The sequence below is a fragment of the Rutidosis leptorrhynchoides genome, chromosome 8 (genome assembly GCF_046630445.1).
Source record: "Rutidosis leptorrhynchoides isolate AG116_Rl617_1_P2 chromosome 8, CSIRO_AGI_Rlap_v1, whole genome shotgun sequence".
Taxonomy (NCBI): Eukaryota; Viridiplantae; Streptophyta; class Magnoliopsida; order Asterales; family Asteraceae; genus Rutidosis; species Rutidosis leptorrhynchoides.
The window spans coordinates 282,874,564-282,901,780 of NC_092340.1; the positions used below are offsets into that span (position 1 = coordinate 282,874,564).

The window sequence follows — 27,217 nt, forward strand, 5'->3', positions numbered from 1 at the left end:
GATGACTTAACGACTCAGTTAAAATGTATATACATGTAGTGTTTTAATATGTATTTATACACTTTTGAAAGACTTCAATACACTTATCAAAATACTTCTGCTTAACAAAAATGCTTACAATTACATCCTCGTTCAGTTTCATCAACAATTCTACTCGTATGCACCCGTATTCGTACTCGTACAATACACAGCTTTTAGATGTATGTACTATTGGTATATACACTCCAATGATCAGCTCTTAGCAGCCCATGTGAGTCACCTAACACATTTGGGAACCATCATTTGGCAACTAGCATGAAATATCTCATAAAATTACAAAAATATGAGTAATCATTCATGACTTATTTACATGAAAACAAAATTACATATCCTTTATATCTAATCCATACACCAATGACCAAAAACACCTACAAACACTTTAATTCTTCAATTTTCTTCATCTAATTGATCTCTCTCAAGTTCTATCTTCAAGTTCTAAGTGTTCTTCATAAATTCCAAAAGTTCTAGTTTCATAAAATCAAGAATACTTTCAAGTTTGCTAGCTCACTTCCAATCTTGTAAGGTGATCATCCAACCTCAAGAAATCTTTGTTTCTTACAGTAGGTTATCATTCTAATACAAGGTAATAATCATATTCAAACTTTGGTTCAATTTCTATAACTATAACAATCTTATTTCAAGTGATGATCTTACTTGAACTTGTTTTCGTGTCATGATTCTGCTTCAAGAACTTCGAGCCATCCAAGGATCCATTGAAGCTAGATCCATTTTTCTCTTTTCCAGTAGGTTTATCCAAGGAACTTAAGGTAGTAATGATGTTCATAACATCATTCGATTCATACATATAAAGCTATCTTATTCGAAGGTTTAAACTCGTAATCACTAGAACATAGTTTAGTTAATTCTAAACTTGTTCGCAAACAAAAGTTAATCCTTCTAACTTGACTTAATTAACTAAACACATGTTCTATATCTATATGATATGCTAACTTAATGATTTAAAACCTGGAAACACGAAAAACACCGTAAAACCGGATTTACGCCGTCGTAGTAACACCGCGGGCTGTTTTGGGTTAGTTAATTAAAAACTATGATAAACTTTGATTTAAAAGTTGTTATTCTGAGAAAATGATTTTTATTATGAACATGAAACTATATCCAAAAATTATGGTTAAACTCAAAGTGGAAGTATGTTTTCTAAAATGGTCATCTAGACGTCGTTCTTTCGACTGAAATGACTACCTTTACAAAAACGACTTGTAACTTATTTTTCCGACTATAAACCTATACTTTTTCCATTTAGATTCATAAAATAGAGTTCAATATGAAACCATAGCAATTTGATTCACTCAAAACGGATTTAAAATGAAGAAGTTATGGGTAAAACAAGATTGGATAATTTTTCTCATTTTAGCTACGTGAAAATTGGTAACAAATCTATTCCAACCATAACTTAATCAACTTGTATTGTATATTATGTAACCTTGAGATACCATAGACACGTATACAATGTTTCGACCTATCATGTCGACACATCTATATATATTTCGGAACAACCATAGACACTCTATATGTGAATGTTGGAGTTAGCTATACAGGGTTGAGGTTGATTCCAAAATATGTATAGTTTGAGTTGTGATCAATACTGAGATACGTATACACTGGGTCGTGGATTGATTCAAGATAATATTTATCGATATATTTCTGTATATCTAACTGTGGACAACTAGTTGTAGGTTACTAACGAGGACAGCTGACTTAATAAACTTAAAACATCAAAATATATTAAAAGTGTTGTAAATATATTTTGAACATACTTTGATATATATGTATATATTGTTATAGGTTCGTGAATCAACCAGTGGCCAAGTCTTACTTCCCGACGAAGTAAAAATCTGTGAAAGTGAGTTATAGTCCCACTTTTAAAATCTAATATTTTTGGGATGAGAATACATGCAGGTTTTATAAATGATTTACAAAATAGACACAAGTACGTGAAACTACATTCTATGGTTGAATTATCGAAATCGAATATGCCCCTTTTTATTAAGTCTGGTAATCTAAGAATTAGGGAACAGACACCCTAATTGACGCAAATCCTAAAGATAGATCTATTGGGCCTAACAAACCCCATCCAAAGAACCGGATGCTTTAGTACTTCGAAATTTATATCATATCCGAAGGGTGTCCCGGAATGATGGGGATATTCTTATATATGCATCTTGTTAATTTCGGTTACCAGGTGTTCACCATATGAATGATTTTTATCTCTATGTATGGGATGTGTATTGAAATATGAAATCTTGTGGTCTATTGTTACGATTTGATACATATAGGTTAAACCTATAACTCACCAACATTTTTGATGACGTTTTAAGCATGTTTATTCTCAGGTGATTATTAAGAGCTTCCGCTATCGCATACTTAAATAAGGATGAGATTTGGAGTCCATGCTTGTATGATATTGTGTAAAAACTGCATTCAAGAAACTTATTTTGTTGTAACATATTTGTATTGTAAACCATTATGTAATGGTCGTGTGTAAACAGGATATTTTAGATTATCATTATTTGATAATCTACGTAAAGCTTTTTAAACCTTTATTGATGAAATAAAGGTTATGGTTTGTTTTAAAATGAATGCAGTCTTTGAAAAACGTCTCATATAGAGGTCAAAACCTCGCAACGAAATCAATTAATATGGAACGTTTTTAATCAATAAGAACGGGACATTTCAGTTGGTATCCGAGCGTTGGTCTTAGAGAACCAGAATTTTGCATTAGTGTGTCTTATCGAGTTTGTTAGGATGCATTAGTGAGTCTGGACTTCGACCGTGTTTACTTGAAAAATGATTGCTTAACAAATTTTGTTGGAAACTATATATTTTTAACATGTGAATATTATGTGATATATTAATCTCTTAAAGCGTTTGATATTATGTGATAGATGTCTACCTCTAGAACAAGTCCCATTGACTCACCTAATAATAATGAAGAGTTAAATGTAAATTGGAATGATTCGTGGACTGATTCACAAGTTCCCGAAGAGGAACCGGAAGAAGAGTCGGAACCGGAAGAAGAATCGGAACCGGAAGAAGAATCGGAACCGGATGAAGAAATAGAACCGGTGGGGGAAATAATAAAACGGTTAAGTAAAAGAAAATCCTCAACCAACCGACCAAGGTTAATTATGGTCAATGGTGTTTCCGCCAAGGAAGCAAAATATTGGGAGGATTACCAATTCTCCGATGAATCGGATTCCGACGAGAATTCCGATGATGTTATAGAAATTACCCCAACTGAATTTAAAAAGGCAAAAGAAAATAATAAGGGAAAGGGCATAAAAATAGAGAAATCTAATTCCAACCCCGATGAACTTTATATGTATCGTCAACCCCCGAAGTCCTTAAGTTGTAACAATGACCCGGGAACCTCTAAACCACCAGGTTTTTCTAAACCAATGTGGATAACGACGGCTCGTATTAGGGGAACATCATATATCCCTAGAAACTTGGCAAAACGAACCAAAACCGAAGAAGAAGAAACAAGCAAGTCGGAATAAGATAGTTGTATTCGTGTGGTGTAATATAAGTAATATAGTGTGCTTATGCTTTATGATATATGTAAAAATTGCTTGTATTAATAAGTATTTTTTTTATGAATCTAACTCTTGTCTATTTTACAGTATAAAAACACAAAATGGATAGACAACCTAATATTTTAAGAGACCTACCCGGAGACATGATTGATGAAATCTTGTCTAGAGTCGGTCAGAATTCTTCGGCACAACTATTTAAGGCGAGATCAGTTTGTAAGACATTCGAAGAACGTTCCAAGAATGCCTTGGTTTATAAAAGGCTTTCGTTCGAAAGATGGGGGATATCACATTGGGAAATCCATAAGTTACGATGTGTTTACTTTGACGCATATATTGCGGGGAACCCAAATGCTATTTTACGCAATGGGTTAAGAAATTATTTTGACTCAATATATCCGAATATTGGACTTCGTGATTTAGAAAAAGCGGCTAACATGCAACATAAAGAAGCATGTTATGCTTACGGATTAGTAATGTTCGCTTCTCACCAAAGTGAGAACAAGAACATCGGGCTACAACTATTAAACAAAACGTTCCCACAAGTGACGGAGTCGGTAATTGGGGTAAGAAATGAGGTTTTTAGATTGTTACGGGACTGTTGGACATTACGTAACCCTCGTCCCTTTGACGACGTTACAACACGCTGTCTTATCAACGGCCATAACGGTTATGTTCCACAAGACCAAGGATGGGAAGTAATCCTAGTAAAACCAGAATGCATGACTTGTTTCTGGACGTATGAATTACGTGTCTTTATTGCCTTTGCTGAACGACTTGTGTACTAGCTAGAATTATCTTCACAACCATCTTGTATCAAATTTATTGTGTGCTATATTTCATGCTATATGTAAAATAAGCGGTATTGTAAGTTTGTAAAATATTGTGTAAAAGTTTGAACGCGAAATATTATTATAATCAGTTCTTCATATAGAATTGTAGTAGTTGAATTATATATTAGCTACTAAGTATGAACTTAACGGGTAGGTAATACCCGAATTTAAACTTATAAAACGCTAATATGAAGAAAAATCTTTTATAAATGAGTTCATATTATGCTACGAAATACTATTAACTACTCTTAATATTCTGTATGATTAACTTGTTCCATTTACCTATTTTGAAGGAAATGGCACCGACTACTCGACACACCGTGAATATGAATGAAGAGGAATTTCGTACTTTTCTAGCTTCAAACATAGCCGCAGTACAGGCTGCGCTACATACCAACAATAACCTTGGATCTAGCAGTACATGAAATCGTGTAGGATGCACCTACAAAGAATTCACTGCCTGCAAACCTTTGGAATTTGATGGAATCGAAGGACCGATCGGATTGAAACGGTGGACCGAGAAGGTCGAATCGGTGTTTGCCATAAGTAAGTGTACTGAAGAGGACAAAGTGAAGTACGCTACGCATACCTTCACAGGTTCTGCGTTAACATGGTGGAATACCTATCTAGAGCAAGTGGGACAAGACGATGCGTACGCACTACCGTGGTCAGCATTCAAGCACTTGATGAACGAGAAGTACCGTCCCAGAACCGAGGTCAATAAGCTCAAGACAGAACTTAGAGTGTTACGAACCCAAGGATTTGATATTACCACGTACGAAAGACGATTCACAGAATTGTGCCTATTGTGTCCGGGAGCATTCGAAGATGAGGAAGAGAAGATCGACGCGTTTGTGAAAGGATTACCGGAAAGAATCCAAGAAGATATAAGTTCACACGAGCCCGCCTCCATACAACAGGCATGTAGAATGGCTCACAAACTAGTGAACCAGATTGAAGAAAGAATTAAAGAACAGACTGCTGAAGAGGCCAATGTGAAGCAAGTCAAAAGAAAGTGGGAGGAAAACGGTGATAAGAATCACCAATACAACAACAACAGCAATTACAACAATAATCGCAACAATTATCCCAACAATCGCAACATCAATCGCAACTACAACAAACGGCCCAACAACAACAACAACAACAACAACAGCAACTACAACAATCATCCCAACAACAATAATAACCGCAACAACAACAACAATCAGAAGCAGCTATGCCAAAGGTGTGAAAAGTATCACTCGGGGTTCTGCACCAAATTTTGAAACAAGTGTAAAAGAAATGGTCATAGCGCGGCAAAGTGTGAGGTCTACGGACCAGGGGTTAATAGAACGAAAGGAACAAATGGTGTCGGAACGAGTAATGGCGGAGCAAGTAGTGTCGGAGCAAGTTATGCAAATGTAGTTTGTTATAAATGTGGAAAACCGGGCCACATTATTAGAAATTGCCCGAACCAGGAGAACACGAATGGACAAGGCCGTGGAAGAGTTTTCAATATTAATGCGGCAGAGGCACAGGAAGACCCGGAGCTTGTTACGGGTACGTTTCTTATTGACAATAAATCTGCTTACGTTTTATTTGATTCGGGTGCGGATAGAAGCTATATGAGTAGAGATTTTTGTGCTAAATTAAGTTATCCATTGACGCCTTTGGATAGTAAATTTTTACTCGAATTAGCAAATGGTAAATTAATTTCAGCAGATAATATATGTCGGAATCGAGAAATTAAACTGGTTAGCGAAACATTTAAGATTGATTTGATACCAGTAGAGTTAGGGAGTTTTGATGTGATAATCGGTATGGACTGGTTGAAAGAAGTGAAAGCAGAGATCGTTTGTTACAAAAATGCAATTCGCATTATACGAGAAAAAGGAAAACCCTTAATGGTGTACGGAGAAAAGGGCAACACGAAGCTACATCTTATTAGTAATTTGAAGGCACAAAAACTAATAAGAAAAGGTTGCTATACTGTTCTAACACACGTCGAGAAAGTACAAACTGAAGAAAAGAGCATCAATGATGTTCCCATTGCAAAAGAATTTCCCGATGTATTTTCAAAAGAATTACCGGGATTACCCCCACATCGATCCGTTGAATTTCAAATAGATCTTGTACCAGGAGCTGCACCAATAGCTCGTGCTCCTTACAGACTCGCACCCAGCGAGATGAAAGAACTGCAAAGCCAATTACAAGAACTTTTAGAGCGTGGTTTCATTCGACCAAGCACATCACCGTGGGGAGCTCCTGTTTTGTTTGTCAAGAAGAAAGATGGTACATTCAGGTTGTGTATCGACTACCGAGAGTTGAACAAACTTACCATCAAGAACCGCTACCCACTACCGAGAATCGACGACTTATTTGATCAACTACAAGGCTCGTCTGTTTATTCAAAGATTGACTTACGTTCTGGGTATCATCAAATGCGGGTGAAAGAAGATGATATTCCAAAGACTGCTTTCAGAACACGTTACGGTCATTACGAGTTTATGGTCATGCCGTTTGGTTTAACTAATGCACCAGCTGTGTTCATGGACCTTATGAACCGAGTGTGTGGACCATACCTTGACAAGTTTGTCATTGTTTTCATTGATGACATACTTATTTACTCAAAGAATGACCAAGAACACGGTGAACATTTGAGAAAGGTGTTAGAAGTATTGAGGAAGGAAGAATTGTATGCTAAGTTTTCAAAGTGTGCATTTTGGTTGGAAGAAGTTCAATTCCTCGGTCACATAGTGAACAAAAAAGGTATTAAGGTGGATCCGGCAAAGATAGAAACTGTTGAAAAGTGAGAAACCCCGAAAACTCCGAAACACATACGCCAGTTTTTAGGACTAGCTGGTTACTACAGAAGGTTCATCCAAGACTTTTCCAGAATAGCAAAACCCTTGACTGCATTAACGCATAAAGGGAAGAAATTTGAATGGAATGATGAACAAGAGAAAGCGTTTCAGTTATTGAAGAAAAAGCTAACTACGGCACCTATATTGTCATTGCCTGAAGGGAATGATGATTTTGTGATTTATTGTGACGCATCAAAGCAAGGTCTCGGTTGTGTATTAATGCAACGAATGAAGGTGATTGATTATGCGTCTAGACAATTGAAGATTCACGAACAAAATTATACAACGCATGATTTGGAATTAGGCGCGGTTGTTTTTGCATTAAAGACTTGGAGGCACTACTTATATGGGGTCAAAAGTATTATATATACCGACCACAAAAGTCTTCAACACATATTTAATCAGAAACAACTGAATATGAGGCAGCGTAGGTGGATTGAATTGTTGAATGATTACTACTTTGAGATTCGTTACCACCCGGGGAAGGCAAATGTGGTAGCCGATGCCTTGAGCAGGAAGGACAGAGAACCCATTCGAGTAAAATCTATGAATATAATGATTCATAATAACCTTACTACTCAAATAAAGGAGGCGCAACAAGGAGTTTTAAAAGAGGGAAATTTAAAGGATGAAATACCCAAAGGATCGGAGAAGCATCTTAATATTCGGGAAGACGGAACCCGGTATAGGACTGAAAGGATTTGGGTACCAAAATTTGGATATATGAGAGAAATGGTACTTAGAGAAGCTCATAAAACCAGATACTCAATACATCCTGGAACGGGGAAGATGTACAAGGATCTCAAGAAACATTTTTGGTGGCCGGGTATGAAAGCCGATGTTGCTAAATACGTAGGAGAATGTTTAACGTGTTCTAAGGTCAAAGCTGAGCATCAGAAACCATCAGGTCTACTTCAACAACCCGAAATCCCGGAATGGAAATGGGAAAACATTACCATGGATTTCATCACTAAATTGCCAAGGACTGCAAGTGGTTTTGATACTATTTGGGTAATAGTTGATCGTCTCACCAAATCAGCACACTTCCTACCAATAAGAGAAGATGACAAGATGGAGAAGTTAGCACGACTGTATTTGAAGGAAGTCGTCTCCAGACATGGAATACCAATCTCTATTATCTCTGATAGGGATGGCAGATTTATTTCAAGATTCTGGCAGACATTACAGCAAGCATTAGGAACTCGTCTAGACATGAGTACTGCCTATCATCCACAAACTGATGGGCAGAGCGAAAGGACGATACAAACGCTTGAAGACATGCTACGAGCATGTGTTATTGATTTCGGAAACAGTTGGGATCGACATCTACCGTTAGCAAAATTTTCCTACAACAACAGCTACCATTCAAGCATTGAGATGGCGCCATTTGAAGCACTTTATGGTAGAAAGTGCAGGTCTCCGATTTGTTGGAGTGAAGTGGGGGATAGACAGATTACGGGTCCGGAGATTATACAAGAAACTACCGAGAAGATCATCCAAATTCAACAACGGTTGAAAACCGCCCAAAGTCGACAAAAGAGCTACGCTGACATTAAAAGAAAAGATATAGAATTTGAAATTGGAGAGATGGTCATGCTTAAAGTTGCACCTTGGAAAGGCATTGTTCGATTTGGTAAACGAGGGAAATTAAATCCAAGGTATATTGGACCATTCAAGATTATTGATCGTGTCGGACCAGTAGGTTACCGACTTGAGTTACCTCAACAACTCGCGGCTGTACATAACACTTTCCACGTCTCGAATTTGAAGAAATGTTTTGCTAAAGAAGATCTCACTATTCCGTTAGATGAAATCCAAATCAACGAAAAACTTCAATTCATCGAAGAACCCGTCGAAATAATGGATCGTGAGGTTAAAAGACTTAAGCAAAACAAGATACCAATTGTTAAGGTTCGATGGAATGCTCGTAGAGGACCCGAGTTCACCTGGGAGCGTGAAGATCAGATGAAGAAGAAATACCCGCATCTATTTCCAGAAGATTCGTCAACACCTTCAACAGCTTAAAATTTCGGGACGAAATTTATTTAACGGGTAGGTACTGTAGTGACCCGAAATTTTCCATGTTTATATATATTAATTGAGATTGATATTTACATGATTAAATGTTTCCAACATGTTAAGCAATCAAACTTGTTAAGACTTGATTAATTGAAATATGTTTCATATAGACAATTGACCACCCAAGTTGACCGGCGATTCACGAACGTTAAAACTTGTAAAAACGACATGACGATATATATATGGATATACATATGGTTAACATTAGATTATGATAAGTAAGTATCTCCATAAGTATATTAACAATGAGTTATATACATATAAACAAGACTACTAACTTAATGATTTTTAAACGAGACATATATGTAACGATTATCGTTGTAAAGACATTTAATGTATATATATCATATTAAGAGATATTCATACATGATAATATCATGATAATATAATAATTTAAAATCTCATTTGATATTATAAATATTGGGTTAACAACATTTAACAAGATCGTTAACCTAAAGGTTTCAAAACAACACTTACATGTAACGACTAACGATGACTTAACGACTCAGTTAAAATGTATATACATGTAGTGTTTTAATATGTATTTATACACTTTTGAAAGACTTCAATACACTTATCAAAATACTTCTGCTTAACAAAAATGCTTACAATTACATCCTCGTTCAGTTTCATCAACAATTCTACTCGTATGCACCCGTATTCGTACTCGTACAATACACAGCTTTTAGATGTATGTACTATTGGTATATACACTCCAATGATCAGATCTTAGCAGCCCATGTGAGTCACCTAACACATGTGGGAACCATCATTTGGCAACTAGCATGAAATATCTCATAAAATTACAAAAATATGAGTAATCATTCATGACTTATTTACATGAAAACAAAATTACATATCCTTTATATCTAATCCATACACCAACGACCAAAAACACCTACAAACACTTTAATTCTTCAATTTTCTTTATCTAATTTATCTCTCTCAAGTTCTATCTTCAAGTTCTAAGTGTTCTTCATAAATTCCAAAAGTTCTAGTTTCATAAAATCAAGAATACTTTCAAGTTTGCTAGCTCACTTCCAATCTTGTAAGGTGATCATCCAACCTCAAGAAATCTTTGTTTCTTACAGTAGGTTATCATTCTAATACAAGGTAATAATCATATTCAAACTTTGGTTCAATTTCTATAACTATAACAATCTTATTTCAAGTGATGATCTTACTTGAACTTGTTTTCGTGTCATGATTCTGCTTCAAGAACTTCGAGCCATCCAAGGATCCATTGAAGCTAGATCCATTTTTCTCTTTTCCAGTAGGTTTATCCAAGGAACTTAAGGTAGTAATGATGTTCATAACATCATTCGATTCATACATATAAAGCTATCTTATTCGAAGGTTTAAACTCGTAATCACTAGAACATAGTTTAGTTAATTCTAAACTTGTTCGCAAACAAAAGTTAATCCTTCTAACTTGACTTTTAAAATTAACTAAACACATGTTATATATCTATATGATATGCTAACTTAATGATTTAAAACCTGGAAACACGAAAAACACCGTAAAACCGGATTTACGCCGTCGTAGTAACACCGCGGGCTGTTTTGGGTTAGTTAATTAAAAACTATGATAAACTTTGATTTAAAAGTTGTTATTCTGAGAAAATGATTTTTATTATGAACATGAAACTATATCCAAAAATTATGGTTAAACTCAAAGTGAAAGTATGTTTTCTAAAATGGTCATCTAGACGTCGTTCTTTCGACTGAAATGACTACCTTTACAAAAATGACTTGTAACTTATTTTTCCGACTATAAACCTATACTTTTTCTGTTTAGATTCATAAAATAGAGTTCAATATGAAACCATAGCAATTTGATTCACTCAAAACGGATTTAAAATGAAGAAGTTATGGGTAAAACAAGATTGGATAATTTTTCTCATTTTAGCTACGTGAAAATTGGTAACAAATCTATTCCAACCATAACTTAATCAACTTGTATTGTATATTATGTAATCTTGAGATACCATAGACACGTATACAATGTTTCGACCTATCATGTCGACACATCTATATATATTTCGGAACAACCATAGACACTCTATATGTGAATGTTGGAGTTAGCTATACAGGGTTGAGGTTGATTCCAAAATATGTATAGTTTGAGGTGTGATCAATACTGAGATACGTATACACTGGGTCGTGGATTGATTCAAGATAATATTTATCGATATATTTCTGTATATCTAACTGTGGACAACTAGTTGTAGGTTACTAACGAGGACAGCTGACTTAATAAACTTAAAACATCAAAATATATTAAAAGTGTTGTAAATATATTTTGAACATACTTTGATATATATGTATATATTGTTATAGGTTCGTGAATCAACCAGTGGCCAAGTCTTACTTCCCGACGAAGTAAAAATCTGTGAAAGTGAGTTATAGTCCCACTTTTAAAATCTAATATTTTTGGGATGAGAATACATGCAGGTTTTATAAATGATTTACAAAATAGACACAAGTACGTGAAACTACATTCTATGGTTGAATTATCGAAATCGAATATGCCCCTTTTTATTAAGTCTGGTAATCTAAGAATTAGGGAACAGACACCCTAATTGACGCGAATTCTAAAGATAGATCTATTGGGCCTAACAAACCCCATCCAAAGAACCGGATGCTTTAGTACTTCGAAATTTATATCATATCCGAAGGGTGTCCCGGAATGATGGGGATATTCTTATATATGCATCTTGTTAATGTCGGTTACCAGGTGTTCACCATATGAATGATTTTTATCTCTATGTATGGGATGTGTATTGAAATATGAAATCTTGTGGTCTATTGTTACGATTTGATATATATAGGTTAAATCTATAACTCACCAACATTTTTGTTGACGTTTTAAGCATGTTTATTCTCAGGTGATTATTAAGAGCTTCCGCTGTCGCATACTTAAATAAGGACGAGATTTGGAGTCCATGCTTGTATGATATTGTGTAAAAACTGCATTCAAGAAACTTATTTTGTTGTAACATATTTGTATTGTAAACCATTATGTAATGGTCGTGTGTAAACAGGATATTTTAGATTATCATTATTTGATAATCTACGTAAAGCTTTTTAAACCTTTATTGATGAAATAAAGGTTATGGTTTGTTTTAAAATGAATGCAGTCTTTGAAAAACGTCTCATATAGAGGTCAAAACCTCGCAACGAAATCAATTAATATGGAACGTTTTTAATCAATAAGAACGGGACATTTCATATGGCAACGTTTTGCTCGCTGGTGGGGGGTAACTCTTCCAATCGGGTTAAATCTAAACTCTCTTCTTCAAGGTGAGAACCACTTTTCAAATAGCACCCATCTCGGAAAGGTATGACAAGCATCGGTTTGGGTATATGCCTATAAGATTTGGCAAAATTGGAGATTTTCCGCAATAAAAATTGGATGGCTTCGATGACCCTACAAGAGATCCAAGTGAAAAGTTTTGAATAGATCGTCAATCGCCAAAAAGGGACAAAACTTAGTTGGCTTCAATGGCTTACAAACCCAAGTTTAATCGATGATCATGATTGAGTAGTATGTTGTTTATGTTGTCGTAATTCTTAAAATTGTCTCGTGTCTGTTCGATGTAAATGGGCTTTTCTTGACCCTGTTGCATCTAACAATGGTATGTATATGTATGTTCATATATATCAATGAAATCTTGTTTGACTTTTCTCAAAAATAAAAAAAAAAAAAAAAAAAAAAAAAAAATACACATAAGTAGTTTTATAATACATTCTTTTATATCCTTATTTCTCCTCACAACTTCATCCCACTCTTTTCCATCGAAAAAAAACTCAGAACACATTATAAATCCGTGTGAGCTGCAGATATTGATATATTTATAATTGTTTAGAGATCAAGTCAAAGAAACATCAATTATTCAAACTCACATATTGCCAACTGAAACACATCACAAATTCAAAACAATCTTAGTAAACGTTATTAAAAACATGCTTGAATCATCAAGTCGCTAGTGGGACTTTGTTTGGAGGTTGATAGATAAAAAAATTTATTAAATATGTAGTTTCAGAAGCACCATCAAAATCTTCATTCTTGATATTCTGAAAAGCAAACAAAGGATTAGCAAATACTCCAGTGAACAAATAACGACGCTGAGAAAAACAAATAACCAGATATAAACAAATATAGGTTTACTTTAGAGCTCCTAAACAAAAAAATTTATGGAATGACAACAATTATGTTATAATTGAATAACCCGTGTTAATTTATCATCTGTGCAGTTAAGGAAACAGAGAAAGGAATTGTTGTTAACTTCGGATGATCGGAGATTTTTATGTGCAGTTAGAGAAATAAGAACAGATACATATCACACCTCAAAAACTATGAAATCGAGATGATTGATAATGAATGTTTAATCAATCTGCATTTCAACGTAATAAAACCTAGTTTTAATTGAAGTGATGATTTCTAATAAACATGTAGCAATCGATACGTATACGTAGAAGCCGCTATGAATTAAAATCCGGACATCATTTGAAACTGGCTAAGTTATTTTTTTATTCAAGGAATTTGTTAAAGGAAACCTAATTTGTTGTTTGAGAATGATTGATTGATTGTAACTTGAAATGAGTGACTCATAAAGTCGTAGTTGTTTCGCCTTTTCTAGCTCCTTGCTAGGACGGTCGTTTATTAATAAAATTTAAGTTGTTTCAAAAAAAAAATTAAATAAATAAATAACAATTGTTAACCTTGATCAGTAGATCTTCCAACAACAATCTGATTTCAAAACTTATCTTAACTCACTCACCTTTACTTTGTTATGGTGTTCTGTATATCGGTTAAAACAACCTTTACTTTGTTATGGTGTTTCGTATATCGGTTAAAACAAATGCGATATTAAGTCGCAAGTGAATAGGAATAAATGGAAGAGAATGAATTGACCTTAGAGATCAATCTTGAACTCGACAGATCACCGGTATACAAAATCGATTCTTAGAATATCACTAATTGTGCAGGCCTTTTCAATCTTTGTCTCGGTCCCGACACCAATTCAACAGTAAACAAGTATGAAGTAATTATATACTTATATCACAAATTTCAAGAATTAGTTTTTGTTTATAATAAGAAAAAATAAAATATTCTTAAAAAATTTATCCCAATAATAAACACCCCTTAATCATACTGCAAAATAGTGGAACAGCATACACCATCTTCCCTGTATGCAGTTTTAACATCTTTCCACATATGCAGTTTTCATCACTCGTATTTACCTGATCGCACATGAGAGACCAAACCAAGTGTTTCAACTTTTTGGAACACGTCTTTAAAGATTTCAGAAAGCAGGGGGAAACCCTATTACAAGAACATCTCAGGTTTTGGGTGCATCAATCATTTCACAAATCTACAGTTACAAAGGATTATAATAATACAACAGAAACACAATAAACACAAACACACAATACTTATTCATATAATAAAATAGTCACACTACAATCGTTTCACACATTTTTAAACATAAACTAGCCTTCATCAACCACTGAAGTGGAATGTGAAGGTAAAACATAAATAAACCAAACATATAACTTAAACGTTAACAGACACACCGACTTGACACAAACGAAATATAACTTACGAATAAACACTCAAAAAGCACCAAATGCATTAGATTCACGCACAAACCCCGTAAAAGGATGTTTGACTTGCGTTTCGGCACTTCGACACCATGTCAAGGCTAAACGGCCTTAAACAAAAAACATCGAATCCTTGAGATGATCGTCAAGATTGTAAAAGAACTGATCAAATGAAGAGGTTTGAGTACCCGAAGGCTGCATTTCCATCACCACCTCTTGAAACATCCGACCCCTATAAGCCACAAGATCAGCATAGTACACTGGTGGGACCAAGGACACGGGTTTCGTGCAACGTGCAAAGATATAGCACAAGTGGTAGATCAGTTCCTGCATCTCATTGGACGAAAAGTGATTCTCATCCCATATCACAGAGTAGTGTGTTGGCTTACTCGTTCCAATACCTCCAAAATGACTACAAAGGTAGAAGTCAAACTCAACGGGATGAACAATTGTGGTGTCCACAACAGTTCCCGGAGGCACGTTTCCAGAATCCGCATCGTTATTCGGAAACAAACGAGTTGTGTGACGTTTTTGAGCCACAACAAAAGTTACAAACGGACGATAGGTTTCGGTGTAAATAGCTTTTTTCATATCAACCATCTCTTTGTTGAGAACCATATCGAATTGCGCGTCACTCACACCATCACGAAACACGACAATTTTGTTCGGTTTCACTCCCCCGTTCATTTTAGCATAAGTGTTAATCAGGTTCAAGCACAAGTTCCCGAAGTTAACTATTTCTTCTTTTCGGTGGCTTTGTGGAGACACACGAGCAGCATAGCGGGTTGCGGAAGGCCAATTCACTGAGCCAACTACAGCCGCCACAGATGGGGATAACTTGTTTGATGCAGCCGGGTTATTGACATCAGCTCCAATGAACATCACACGATCTTCAACTTTAAAATGAGGAAATCGTTCATTGAGCTCCACATTGCTACCTCCTAACTTTGCATTGATCTTCATAGCCAAATTAGCAAGAAACTGATCGCTCGCGTTATTAGCATTTTGAAATAAGCAACATTGAGTCAGCACACCAATTTCGGTCTCGGTTACCCATTTGAGATTCTTGTATCCATCGTGTTTGTAAGCCATCACACAAACAACCAATTGAAGTTGACCTTCAGCTTTTTTCCTACACTCATTCACAACCCATTCAAAAAGATCACGAATGGTATCGCTATTAGAGAGCTCTCTCATATCGGTCTGATGTACCATAAGAGGGTTTTTCATCGGTACACCAATACTTGCGCATCGGTTCATCAATTTTTGGATGAACGAGTCGACATCTAGCCAGTTCCGACGATCACCTTGGCTGAAATCTATCAGTGCCCACCTTTCAGCCGCTTTACCAGTAACAAAAGTTTTCCCTTTCATAAGGTTGTAATGACACTTATATTTGTCCACCGTTACAATGTTCGTTTTACCGCTTAAACTACCAAGCTTCAGTTTTGGCGGTGCCAACACACGCCCGTCCACTTCAGTCATATCCATACCAACACTGATTTCAAAATTCTGAATCACCTGAGAACTGCAAATGCAAATCAGCATATCAGTATCAGTATAATATAATATACTCCGTAATATAATGTCAGGAATAATAGTGGCAAGAAGTAGGCTTTAACTAACTATTTTTAACCTATGTGGGAAAAAAAAAATTACAGGTCAAACCGGCAATTACAAGGATATAGATTTATTATAAAACGTCAAATATCAATTTTGCTAAAAAAAAAAAAAAGGGAGATTTAATTTGTTGAGGACTTCGAAAAATCCTTATCAATCTTTTTTACTTGTTGATAACAAAGTGTATAGGTTTAGCATGAAAAAAGGAAGAGAAACATACCCCGGACTACCGGTTTCATACTCTTCACGAACCATTCTGCCTATCTCTCTCCTCCGATTATCAGGTGCGAGAAGAGACAACTCTTTTAGTTTCCTAGCAGCTTCCTTACCCAAATCCTCCTTAGGATACCGCTTATCCTCGGCCAATATACAAAATTCCATTGGAACATAGCTTGGTTTCTTACTATTTCCTAACTTTAAACAAGGAATATACTTGTACACAATTTCTTTTTCCCACTTTTCTTTAAAGTACTTCGTAAGCATCACAACTTTTGGTTTTTCCTTCCCTTCGGGATCTTCCAAATCAAAAGAAATATCCTTCGTCAGTTTTTCGGTCAATCCCGAAACAATGTACTTTTGATTCGTACGACGATGAGTCACACTCACCCTTAATCCTCTCAAAGCCATAATAACTTCATTCCCAAACTTTGCAATATCATTAACATCTTTAATCTCCCATATGCACTCCTTGAGAAAATCAATAACAGGCATCCTTTTGCGAAAAGGTACTGCAGAATAGTCCAAACACATTACTAACCCATTTGCGGTAACTTTTAAACTCTGCTGAAAACCGCGGTACCCCGCGACACCACAACGAAGGTCGTCTTCCCTTAGATGAACACGAGGGTACATTCCTCTCCCAACGGAAACCTTTTCTCGAAAAAGAACCGCCTTTGTGACTACATCTAAAGCTTGTAGAACTTCACGAGGGAGCTGTGTTGCGTTTCTGCTAATAAACTCTTGTAGCTTTGACAAGTTCAACTCGTTACCGTACTTGATGGTGCACGAATAAGACCGCCCGAATAATTCAACAGTGTACGTTCCGGGTTTCAACGATACCGCACTGAAGATATTCTTTTCGCCATCATAGGCAGTTTGAAGTAACGGGAACTGATCGGGGTATAGAGAACATAGCTTATCTTGAATCAGTCGTTGGTCAGATTTTGAGATTGTTTTTTTTACTGAGCGGGTGGCCGACGATGAAGCCTCTAGTTTGATGTCCACATCATAACGTAATATACTGTTGGATGGATCAAACTTGACTGGAAAATGATTAACAAGAAGCTTCACGGAGCGCACCGCAACTGTACCATGGTCCGGACGCTTGATTGGCACATTCGGTCCAACTTCCTGAATGCTAAGATCTGAAAACAAAATGTAAATGGTAAGAAACTGATACTTGGATACCAAGACGTATACAACATATATATTGTTGTAAACAAAACAAAAGGTAAAACATTTTTGATGAGGTTCTTGCACATAAATAAGGTCAAACATAATAATATCAGTATGCCTAGACAGAATATCAAATAAAAGATTAACCTTGCAACGACTTTCAATATTCGGCACAGGACCAAAGCAGCCATAGAGTAAATTATATACCAAGTATCTTTAATTAAATGAGTACATTATTATTAACCAATCTACACAAGCTTCAAACATAACTCATGAGCCATACTATGAGGTATCTAAACTTTGTTATCCTGTTCGACTACGGATGAGTTGCGAAGGTTGTGAGTGAACGCGACAAAATATTTTCACAAATTAGGTTAAAAGGTGTAAAAATGGTAGGAAAGGAATTTAAAAAATCTCAAAAACATGTAATCAATAAAGAAGATTTTAAAACTTATAAAGGTGTACTTTAACAACACATCTTCAACAACAATATCAATTTAGCATAGAGTCTTAAACATGATAATCATACCTTATATCAAAACCTATGATAATATGAACATACTTTAAGCATTTTGATCAATTTAATCAAAATACGGAGTAATACTTGTAAACATATGTAATATGTGCAAAGAAATACGGTACCAAACAGTTAACAAGAGCTAAAAAGTACAAACAATACTAATTTAAATACCGAGTAATATAGAAACGCTTACCAGTTACTGAGTCAGTAAGTTGAGTGAGAACATGAGACGTAGAGTCAACTCGTTGACTTTGACCTTGAGTTTCACCAAATCCACCACAACTCACTGTCCTCCAATCGGGCACCCGATCCGATACACCATCCACATTTTGTCCAACGTACGGCGTTCGGTACGACGGTTGACCACCATTTCGACCACCGTCGCGACCTCCACCGTAACCTCTACCACCACCACCGTCGCGGCCTCCACCGTTGCCTCTACCATCACGACCGTCGCGTCCTCCGCCGTAACCTCTACCACCACCACCGTCGCGGCCTCCGCCGTTGCCTCTACCACCACCACCGTCGCGGCCTCCGCCGTAGCCTCTACCACCACCACCGTCGCGGCCTCCGCCGTTGCCTCTACCACCACCACCGTCGCGGCCTCCACCGTAGCCTCTACCACCACCACCGTCGCGGCCTCCACCGTAACCTCTACCACCACCATACTGTTCCGGCGGTTGATTATTACTATACTGTTGCTGCGGGAGATAACCCCTACCACCACCAGCAGCAGCACCACCATCCTGTGGCGGTGTAGAACCGCGATAACCACCAGATCGGGTGTTTCGGCCTCCACGGTAACCACCAGTTCCGGTGTTCCGACCACCACGATAACCACCGCGATTGTAGTTAGTTTGATGATCCATCGGTTGATTGATACTCCGATGAAACTTAGTTTTGGTCTTTTTTTGAGTATTTAAGTTTAAGTTTTTGAGTTTATTTGAGACGTGTGATTAGGAAGTTGTTTGGTCGTGGGTTCTTATAGGATGATGATGATTCGAGGAGAATTAGGGGAACACTTGAAATTACGATTGTACCCTTTTTGCTTTGTGAACAAGCGAAGACTGATAACTCTAGAATGTTCGATTATTACTAGGTACTTAGATACTAGTAGGTTGTTTCCTTTACTTTTCCAGTTACACAGTATTACGTAAATACTCCGTATTTAAATATTGAAATGGTAAATATTCTGCTTTTTTATAATTTTAACTTTATGTGATAGTCACGCAAAGATGTCGCTATCAGTTTTAGAGTAAATGGAATATGGAATATGGTGGAATTAATTAATCGTTGATATATACACCATTAAATATATACTCTATTCCGAGTGTACTCAATTTTTGGGAGTTTACGTCACAACGAGCTTCAGGTGTTTCCTTCTTCCTTACGCGAAGGTTTTGTAGGAAATATGTATACGAAACTGAAACAATTATACATATTATCATAAACATAATAATCAGATAGACAATATGTATAATAAATAATCATAATAAGAACGGAAAAAGATAGAACGATCTAACCGATTTGACGATATAACCGAATAGAAGAGTTGAACCGGGCTTGTGTTTGACACAATTCCCTTAAACAGATTCGATGTCTGTTCCCAGGGTACACCGGCTCGAAGCAGCGTACTGCCGGACTTGAACACTTGCCTGAAAGGTAACCGGAACGGGGAGACCTTGTTGCGGCTGAGGGAAAAAACTAATTGTGTTTGTGCTCTCTAGTTTTTGGTGTATTTTCAACAAAGCCTAAAGGCTTTATTTATAGTGGAGAGTAAGGCCTTAAGTTTGTTCCCACAACCGATGTGGGACAACTTCCACTTTACTTATCCTTCAAGATAACTTTGTACCAAACTAGCAATTTTGAGACTCGATATTTCATTCACCTTTAATCCTTATTGGACACACTTTAGTTCGTTATAAAGCCCTCGTTGGAGGCTACAAAACTCACTAACTAGTCATTAATATATATCACTCTATTATATATTAAATTGTGTCTAAATATTGGTGAAAACACACTTTTCAACATAATTTTTCAACAATCCCCCACATGAATGGAGATCGATCTCAGAAACAACAAAATTCTGATTAAGTTTCAACGGTTGAATCTTGCATACGATAAGTAGGTGTTACCCTTTGAACTTTCGCTTGTGAAAACGCACTTAGTCTACTGGCTCTGAGTAGACGGCGATGTCTTTGAACTCGTCTGCCGTTTGTGTAGGCGACAATACGCTTCACACAAGACTCTCCCTGACAACTTCAAGTCCTCATAGTTATGTTCGTTATGGTCATGAACATTAGCCTGGTTCTGCGAGAGCTTATCAAGTATTGTGCCCCAACAATACCCTTCGAAGCGACCTCACTTCTCTCTCACATAGGTGATTCACCACCGAATGGCTACTGATTAACCACACATGATTATTTCAGTTGAATCATTAAAAGCCATAGGCTTATCCTCTTACATGTCACTTTTAGGAATGGACTAGGAAGTCTACTCTCAATTAGTAGTAAACTCCCTTAAAAAGTGTAGGGGTTGCTAGTTGAGTAATTAACTCCCCCACAGTGACCGTCGCCGGTTCATACAAGTAGGTTGTCCTATTGAACTCAGATCTTGGGATCTCCAGTCAACTGAGTTAGGTTTTCCTTCATATAAACTTAGCCTTTCATGGGCTTCAGTCTCATTCCCACGCACGACTCATATACTAACTCTCTGCTTAAGCCTTTTTCAGCGGATCCGCAACATTATCCTTTGACTTCACATAGTCAATAATGATAATTCCTCTAGAGATTAGTTGTCGTACTTTATTATGTCTACGTCATTCTTACCATTATACATTGTAATATGAGCTCTACCAATCATCGATTGGCTATTACAATGTATACATATGGCCGACACCGACTTAGGCCATCTTGGTATATCTTCAACGAATTGACGTAGCCATTCTACGTCTTCACCAGCTTTATCTAAAGCGATGAATTCTGATTCCATCGTGGATCTAGCAATAACCATTTGTTTACACAATTTCCACAAAATAGCAGCACTTCCAAGTGTGAATACATATCCACTTGTCGCTCTAGAATCATACAACTCCAATGAGATGTTCTTGGATTACTCTTGTATCACCTTAGCTTGCTTACAGCATATGCTAATTCGGATCGAGTACAACTCATTAGATACATTTGAACGCATTATCATTTATCATGTTCTTGATATCAAAATACAAGACACCCCCACATTTTCTAGCTATTGTGTTCATTTTACACAACTAACAACGGTTACTGCTTATCCTTTCAAAGCTTCCCCCACATGTCTTGCAACTTGATATCATAATCATATATATCTAATATGATTCTAATCAATCAGGCATTCAAATGGCCACACATAAGATTTGCATCTTTTGTGATTCATATTTTAGCACATTTGAGCAATTCTTAGTCATATTCTAGGTTTGACCTAGAGACGTAGAATTTAGAAGCTTAACAAAAGTTCCGCACTCAAATTATATTTGCATCTATTTAGTGATTAGGTAATTCAAGACGTCAAGATAATAAAATAATAAAGATTGACATCTTTATATTTATAATTATCTTCAATATCATAATTCACATAACATGTGAATAATTCACATCATCAATGATATTCACAAATCTGGTTTCAAAATATACCAAATTCTACTATTACTAAATGAAAGTGATTTTGTCTATAAATATATTCAACTCGATGAAATATTACTTGTTAATTGATCTCTACAGATGATCGTCATTAACAAGTCCAAGTCTAGTATTTCATAGACTTTATGTCCAAAGCATTAGAATAAAAGACGCATCATACATATTCTACATAGCTTTTCTCACAAGAAATGTTATACGATATCCCTTATATCATGACAAAATCGACTTCATATATTTAAACACCGCCTTAAATATACAATCTAAGAGGGCCTCAAATATCATGTATATCTTTTATACATTCAGTTTTAGTTCCTCTATAAACATAATGCATATGCCATTTATCGAAGAAGCTCCTTTAATTATACTAATTCGTATTGAACTAGCTCATTAGGTGTCTCATCTTGAACACCTTCTCGTATATCCTAGACTAACTTTCACGTTCATTATGTATGGAAAGACATTTTTAAAGAATGAAACGTTTCTCAATTCTATTATCAAACCTTTGTGTATATCCGAAATCTTGGATTCATGCACACACAGAAGCGATAAACACTACAGTTTCAGCACATCCGATAAATATTATCTTTTGTGCCTTAGGTAGTTGAATAACTACCTTTACTAGGAACCCCACACTTTGAGGTATTCATAGGATGATTTATTTTTCCATCATAACTCGTATGAGGTTTCATCCCTTTTCTTCTGGGTATCTTATTTAAAAGATATTTTGTCAATAGAATGACATCCCCCCACATTTACTGGCTTACATCAGAACTTACCAACATGGCATTCACCATATCTTCCAGGGTTCTATTCTTTCGTTCAATAGTCCCATTCGAAAGGTGAGTAAGGTGCAGTGAATTCATGTCTAATGCCATTTTTGTGAATAAAATTCAGCAAAAAGTGCATCATATTCACCACCTCTTGTAGTGACCCGAACTTTTCCATGTTTATATATATTAATTGAGATTGATATTTACATGATTAAATGTTTCCAACATGTTAAGCAATTAAACTTATTAAGACTTGATTAATTGAAATATGTTTCATAGAGACAATTGACCACCCAAGTTGACCGGTGATTCACGAACGTTAAAACTTGTAAAAACTATATGATGACATATATATGGATATATATATAGTTAACACGATACTATGATAAGTAAACATATCATTAAGTATATTAACAATGAACTACATATGTAAAAACAAGACTACTAACTTAATGATTTTTAAACGAGACATATATGTAACGAATATCGTTGTAAAGACATTTAATGTATATATATCATATTAAGAGATATTCATACATGATAATATCATGATAATATAATAATTTAAAATCTCATTTGATATTATAAACATTGGGTTAACAACATTTAACAAGGTCGTTAACCTAAAGGTTTTAAAACAACATGTAACGACTAACGATGACTTAACGACTCAGTTAAAATGTATATACATGTAGTGTTTTAATATGTATTTATACACTTTTGAAAGACTTCAATACACTTATCAAAATACTTCTGCTTAACAAAAATGCTTACAATTACATCCTCGTTCAGTTTCATCAACAATTCTACTCGTATGCACCCGTATTCGTACTCGTACAATACACAGCTTTTAGATGTATGTACTATTGGTATATACACTCCAATGATCAGCTCTTAGCAGCCCATGTGAGTCACCTAACACATTTGGGAACCATCATTTGGCAACTAGCATGAAATATCTCATAAAATTACAAAAATATGAGTAATCATTCATGACTTATTTACATGAAAACAAAATTACATATCCTTTATATCTAATCCATACACCAACGACCAAAAACACCTACAAACACTTTCATTCTTCAATTTTCTTCATCTAATTGATCTCTCTCAAGTTCTATCTTCAAGTTCTAAGTGTTCTTCATATATTCTACAAGTTCTAGTTACATAAAATCAAGAATACTTTCAAGTTTGCTAGCTCACTTCCAATCTTGTAAGGTGATCATCCAACCTCAAGAAATCTTTGTTTCTTACAGTAGGTTATCATTCTAATACAAGGTAATAATCATATTCAAACTTTGGTACAATTTCTATAACTATAACAATCTTATTTCAAGTGATGATCTTACTTGAACTTGTTTTCGTGTCATGATTCTGCTTCAAGAACTTCGAGCCATTCAAGGATCCGTTGAAGCTAGATCCATTTTTCTCTTTTCCAGTAGGTTTATCCAAGGAACTTAAGGTAGTAATAATGTTCATAACATCATTCGATTCATACATATAAAGCTATCTTATTCGAAGGCTTAAACTTGTAATCACTAGAACATAGTTTAGTTAATTCTAAACTTGTTCGCAAACAAAAGTTAATCCTTCTAACTTGACTTTTAAAATCAACTAAATACATGTTCTATATCTATATGATATGCTAACTTAATGATTTAAAACCTGGAAACACGAAAAACACCGTAAAACCGGATTTACGCCGTCGTAGTAACACCGCGGGCTGTTTTGGGTTAGTTAATTAAAAACTATGATAAACTTTGATTTAAAAGTTGTTATTCTGAGAAAATGATTTTTATTATGAACATGAAACTATATCCAAAAATTATGGTTAAACTCAAAGTGGAAGTATGTTTTCTAAAATGGTCATCTAGACGTCGTTCTTTCGACTGAAATGACTACCTTTACAAAAAACGACTTGTAACTTATTTTTTAGACTATAAACCTATACTTTTTATGTTTAGATTCATAAAATAGAGTTCAATATGAAACCATAGCAATTTGATTCACTCAAAACGGATTTAAAATGAAGAAGTTATGGGTAAAACAAGATTGGATAATTTTTCTCATTTTAGCTACGTGAAAATTGGTAACAAATCTATTCCAACCATAACTTAATCAACTTGTATTGTATATTATGTAATCTTGAGATACCATAGACACGTATACAATGTTTCGACCTATCATGTCGACACATCTATATATATTTCGGAACAACCATAGACACTCTATATGTGAATGTTGGAGTTAGCTATACAGGGTTGAGGTTGATTCCAAAATATATATAGTTTGAGTTGTGATCAATACTGAGATACGTATACACTGGGTCGTGGATTGATTCAAGATAATATTTATCGATTTATTTATGTACATCTAACTGTGGACAACTAGTTGTAGGTTACTAACGAGGACAGCTGACTTAATAAACTTAAAACATCAAAATATATTAAAAGTGTTGTAAATATATTTTGAACATACTTTGATATATATGTATATATTGTTATAGGTTCGTGAATCAACCAGTGGCCAAGTCTTACTTCCCGACGAAGTAAAAATCTGTGAAAGTGAGTTATAGTCCCACTTTTAAAATCTAATATTTTTGGGATGAGAATACATACAGGTTTTATAAATGATTTACAAAATAGACACAAGTACGTGAAACTACATTCTATGGTTGAATTATCGAAATCGAATATGCCCCTTTTTATTAAGTCTGGTAATCTAAGAATTAGGGAACAGACACCCTAATTGACGCGAATCCTAAAGATAGATCTATTGGGCCTAACAAACCCCATCCAAAGTACCGGATGCTTTAGTACTTCGAAATTTATATCATATCCGAAGGGTGTCCCGGAATGATGGGGATATTCTTATATATGCATCTTGTTAATGTCGGTTACCAGGTGTTCACCATATGAATGATTTTTATCTCTATGTATGGGATGTGTATTGAAATATGAAATCTTATGGTCTATTATTATGATTTGATATATATAGGTTAAACCTATAACTCACCAACATTTTTGTTGACGTTTTAAGCATGTTTATTCTCAGGTGATTATTAAGAGCTTCCACTGTCGCATACTTAAATAAGGACGAGATTTGGAGTCCATGCTTGTATGATATTGTGTAAAAACTGCATTCAAGAAACTTATTTTGTTGTAACATATTTGTATTGTAAACCATTATGTAATGGTCGTGTGTAAACAGGATATTTTAGATTATCATTATTTGATAATCTACGTAAAGCTTTTTAAACCTTTATTGATGAAATAAAGGTTATGGTTTGTTTTAAAATGAATGCAGTCTTTGAAAAATGTCTCATATAGAGGTCAAAACCTCGCAACGAAATCAATTAATATGGAACGTTTTTAATCAATAAGAACGGGACATTTCAGTTGGTATCCGAGCGTTGGTCTTAGAGAACCAGAATTTTGCATTAGTGTGTCTTATCGAGTTTGTTAGGATGCATTAGTGAGTCTGGACTTCGACCGTGTTTACTTGAAAAATGATTGCTTAACAAATTTTGTTGGAAACTATATATTTTTAACATGTGAATATTATGTGATATATTAATCTCTTAACGCGTTTGATATTATGTGATAGATGTCTACGTCTAGAACAAGTCCCATTGACTCACCTAATAATAATGAAGAGTCAAATGTAAATTGGAATGATTCGTGGACTGATTCACAAGTTCCCGAAGAGGAACCGGAAGAAGAGTCGGAACCGGATGAAGAAATAGAACCGGTGGGGGAAATAATAAAACGGTTAAGTAAAAGAAAATCCTCAACCAACCGACCAAGGTTAATTATGGTCAATGGTGTTTCTGCCAAGGAAGCAAAATATTGGGAGGATTACCAATTCTCCGATGAATCGGATTCCGACGAGAATTCCGATGATGTTATAGAAATTACCCCAACGGAATTTAAAAAGGCAAAAGAAAATAATAAGGGAAAGGGCATAAAAATAGAGAAATCTAATTCCAACACCGATGAACTTTATATGTATCGTCAACCCCCGAAGTCCTTAAGTTGTAACAATGACCCGGGAACCTCTAAACCACCAGGTTTTTCTAAACCAATGTGGAAAACGACGGCTCGTATTAGGGGAACATCATATATCCCTAGAAACTTGGAAAAACGAACCAAAACCGAAGAAGAAGAAACAAGCGAGTCGGAATAAGATAGTTGTATTCGTGTGGTGTAATATATGTAATATAGTGTGCTTATGCTTTATGATATATGTAAAAATTACTTGTATTAATAAGTATTTTTTTT

The 27,217-nt window shown here is 35.4% G+C and overlaps 1 protein-coding gene across 1 annotated transcript; it reads right to left on the reverse strand.

Annotated features, from left to right (window-relative positions):
- Positions 1–14,772: 14,772 nt before the first annotated feature.
- Positions 14,773–19,431, reverse strand: LOC139861177 (protein argonaute 2-like). The gene is made up of 3 exons (XM_071849472.1): positions 18,687–19,431; positions 16,799–17,942; positions 14,773–16,486 (listed from the first exon to the last, which is right to left on the reverse strand). The coding sequence occupies exons 1-3, from the start codon at positions 19,360–19,362 to the stop codon at positions 15,070–15,072; spliced, it is 3,237 nt and encodes a 1,078-aa protein (XP_071705573.1). The 5' UTR covers positions 19,363–19,431; the 3' UTR covers positions 14,773–15,069.
- Between the last annotated feature and the right edge of the window lie 7,786 nt (positions 19,432–27,217).

What these genes read in the sequence shown, in the direction of transcription:
- LOC139861177 (XM_071849472.1), bottom strand. Translation starts at nt 19,362, where the DNA reads ATGGATCATCAAACTAACTACAATCGCGGTGGTTATCGTGGTGGTCGG. An exon ending in ACTTACTGACTCAGTAACTG is followed by an intron (nt 17,943 to 18,686) that starts GTAAGCGTTTCT and finishes TTTTGTTTTCAG; the next exon opens with ATCTTAGCATTCAGGAAGTT. An exon ending in TATGAAACCGGTAGTCCGGG is followed by an intron (nt 16,487 to 16,798) that starts GTATGTTTCTCT and finishes TTGCATTTGCAG; the next exon opens with TTCTCAGGTGATTCAGAATT.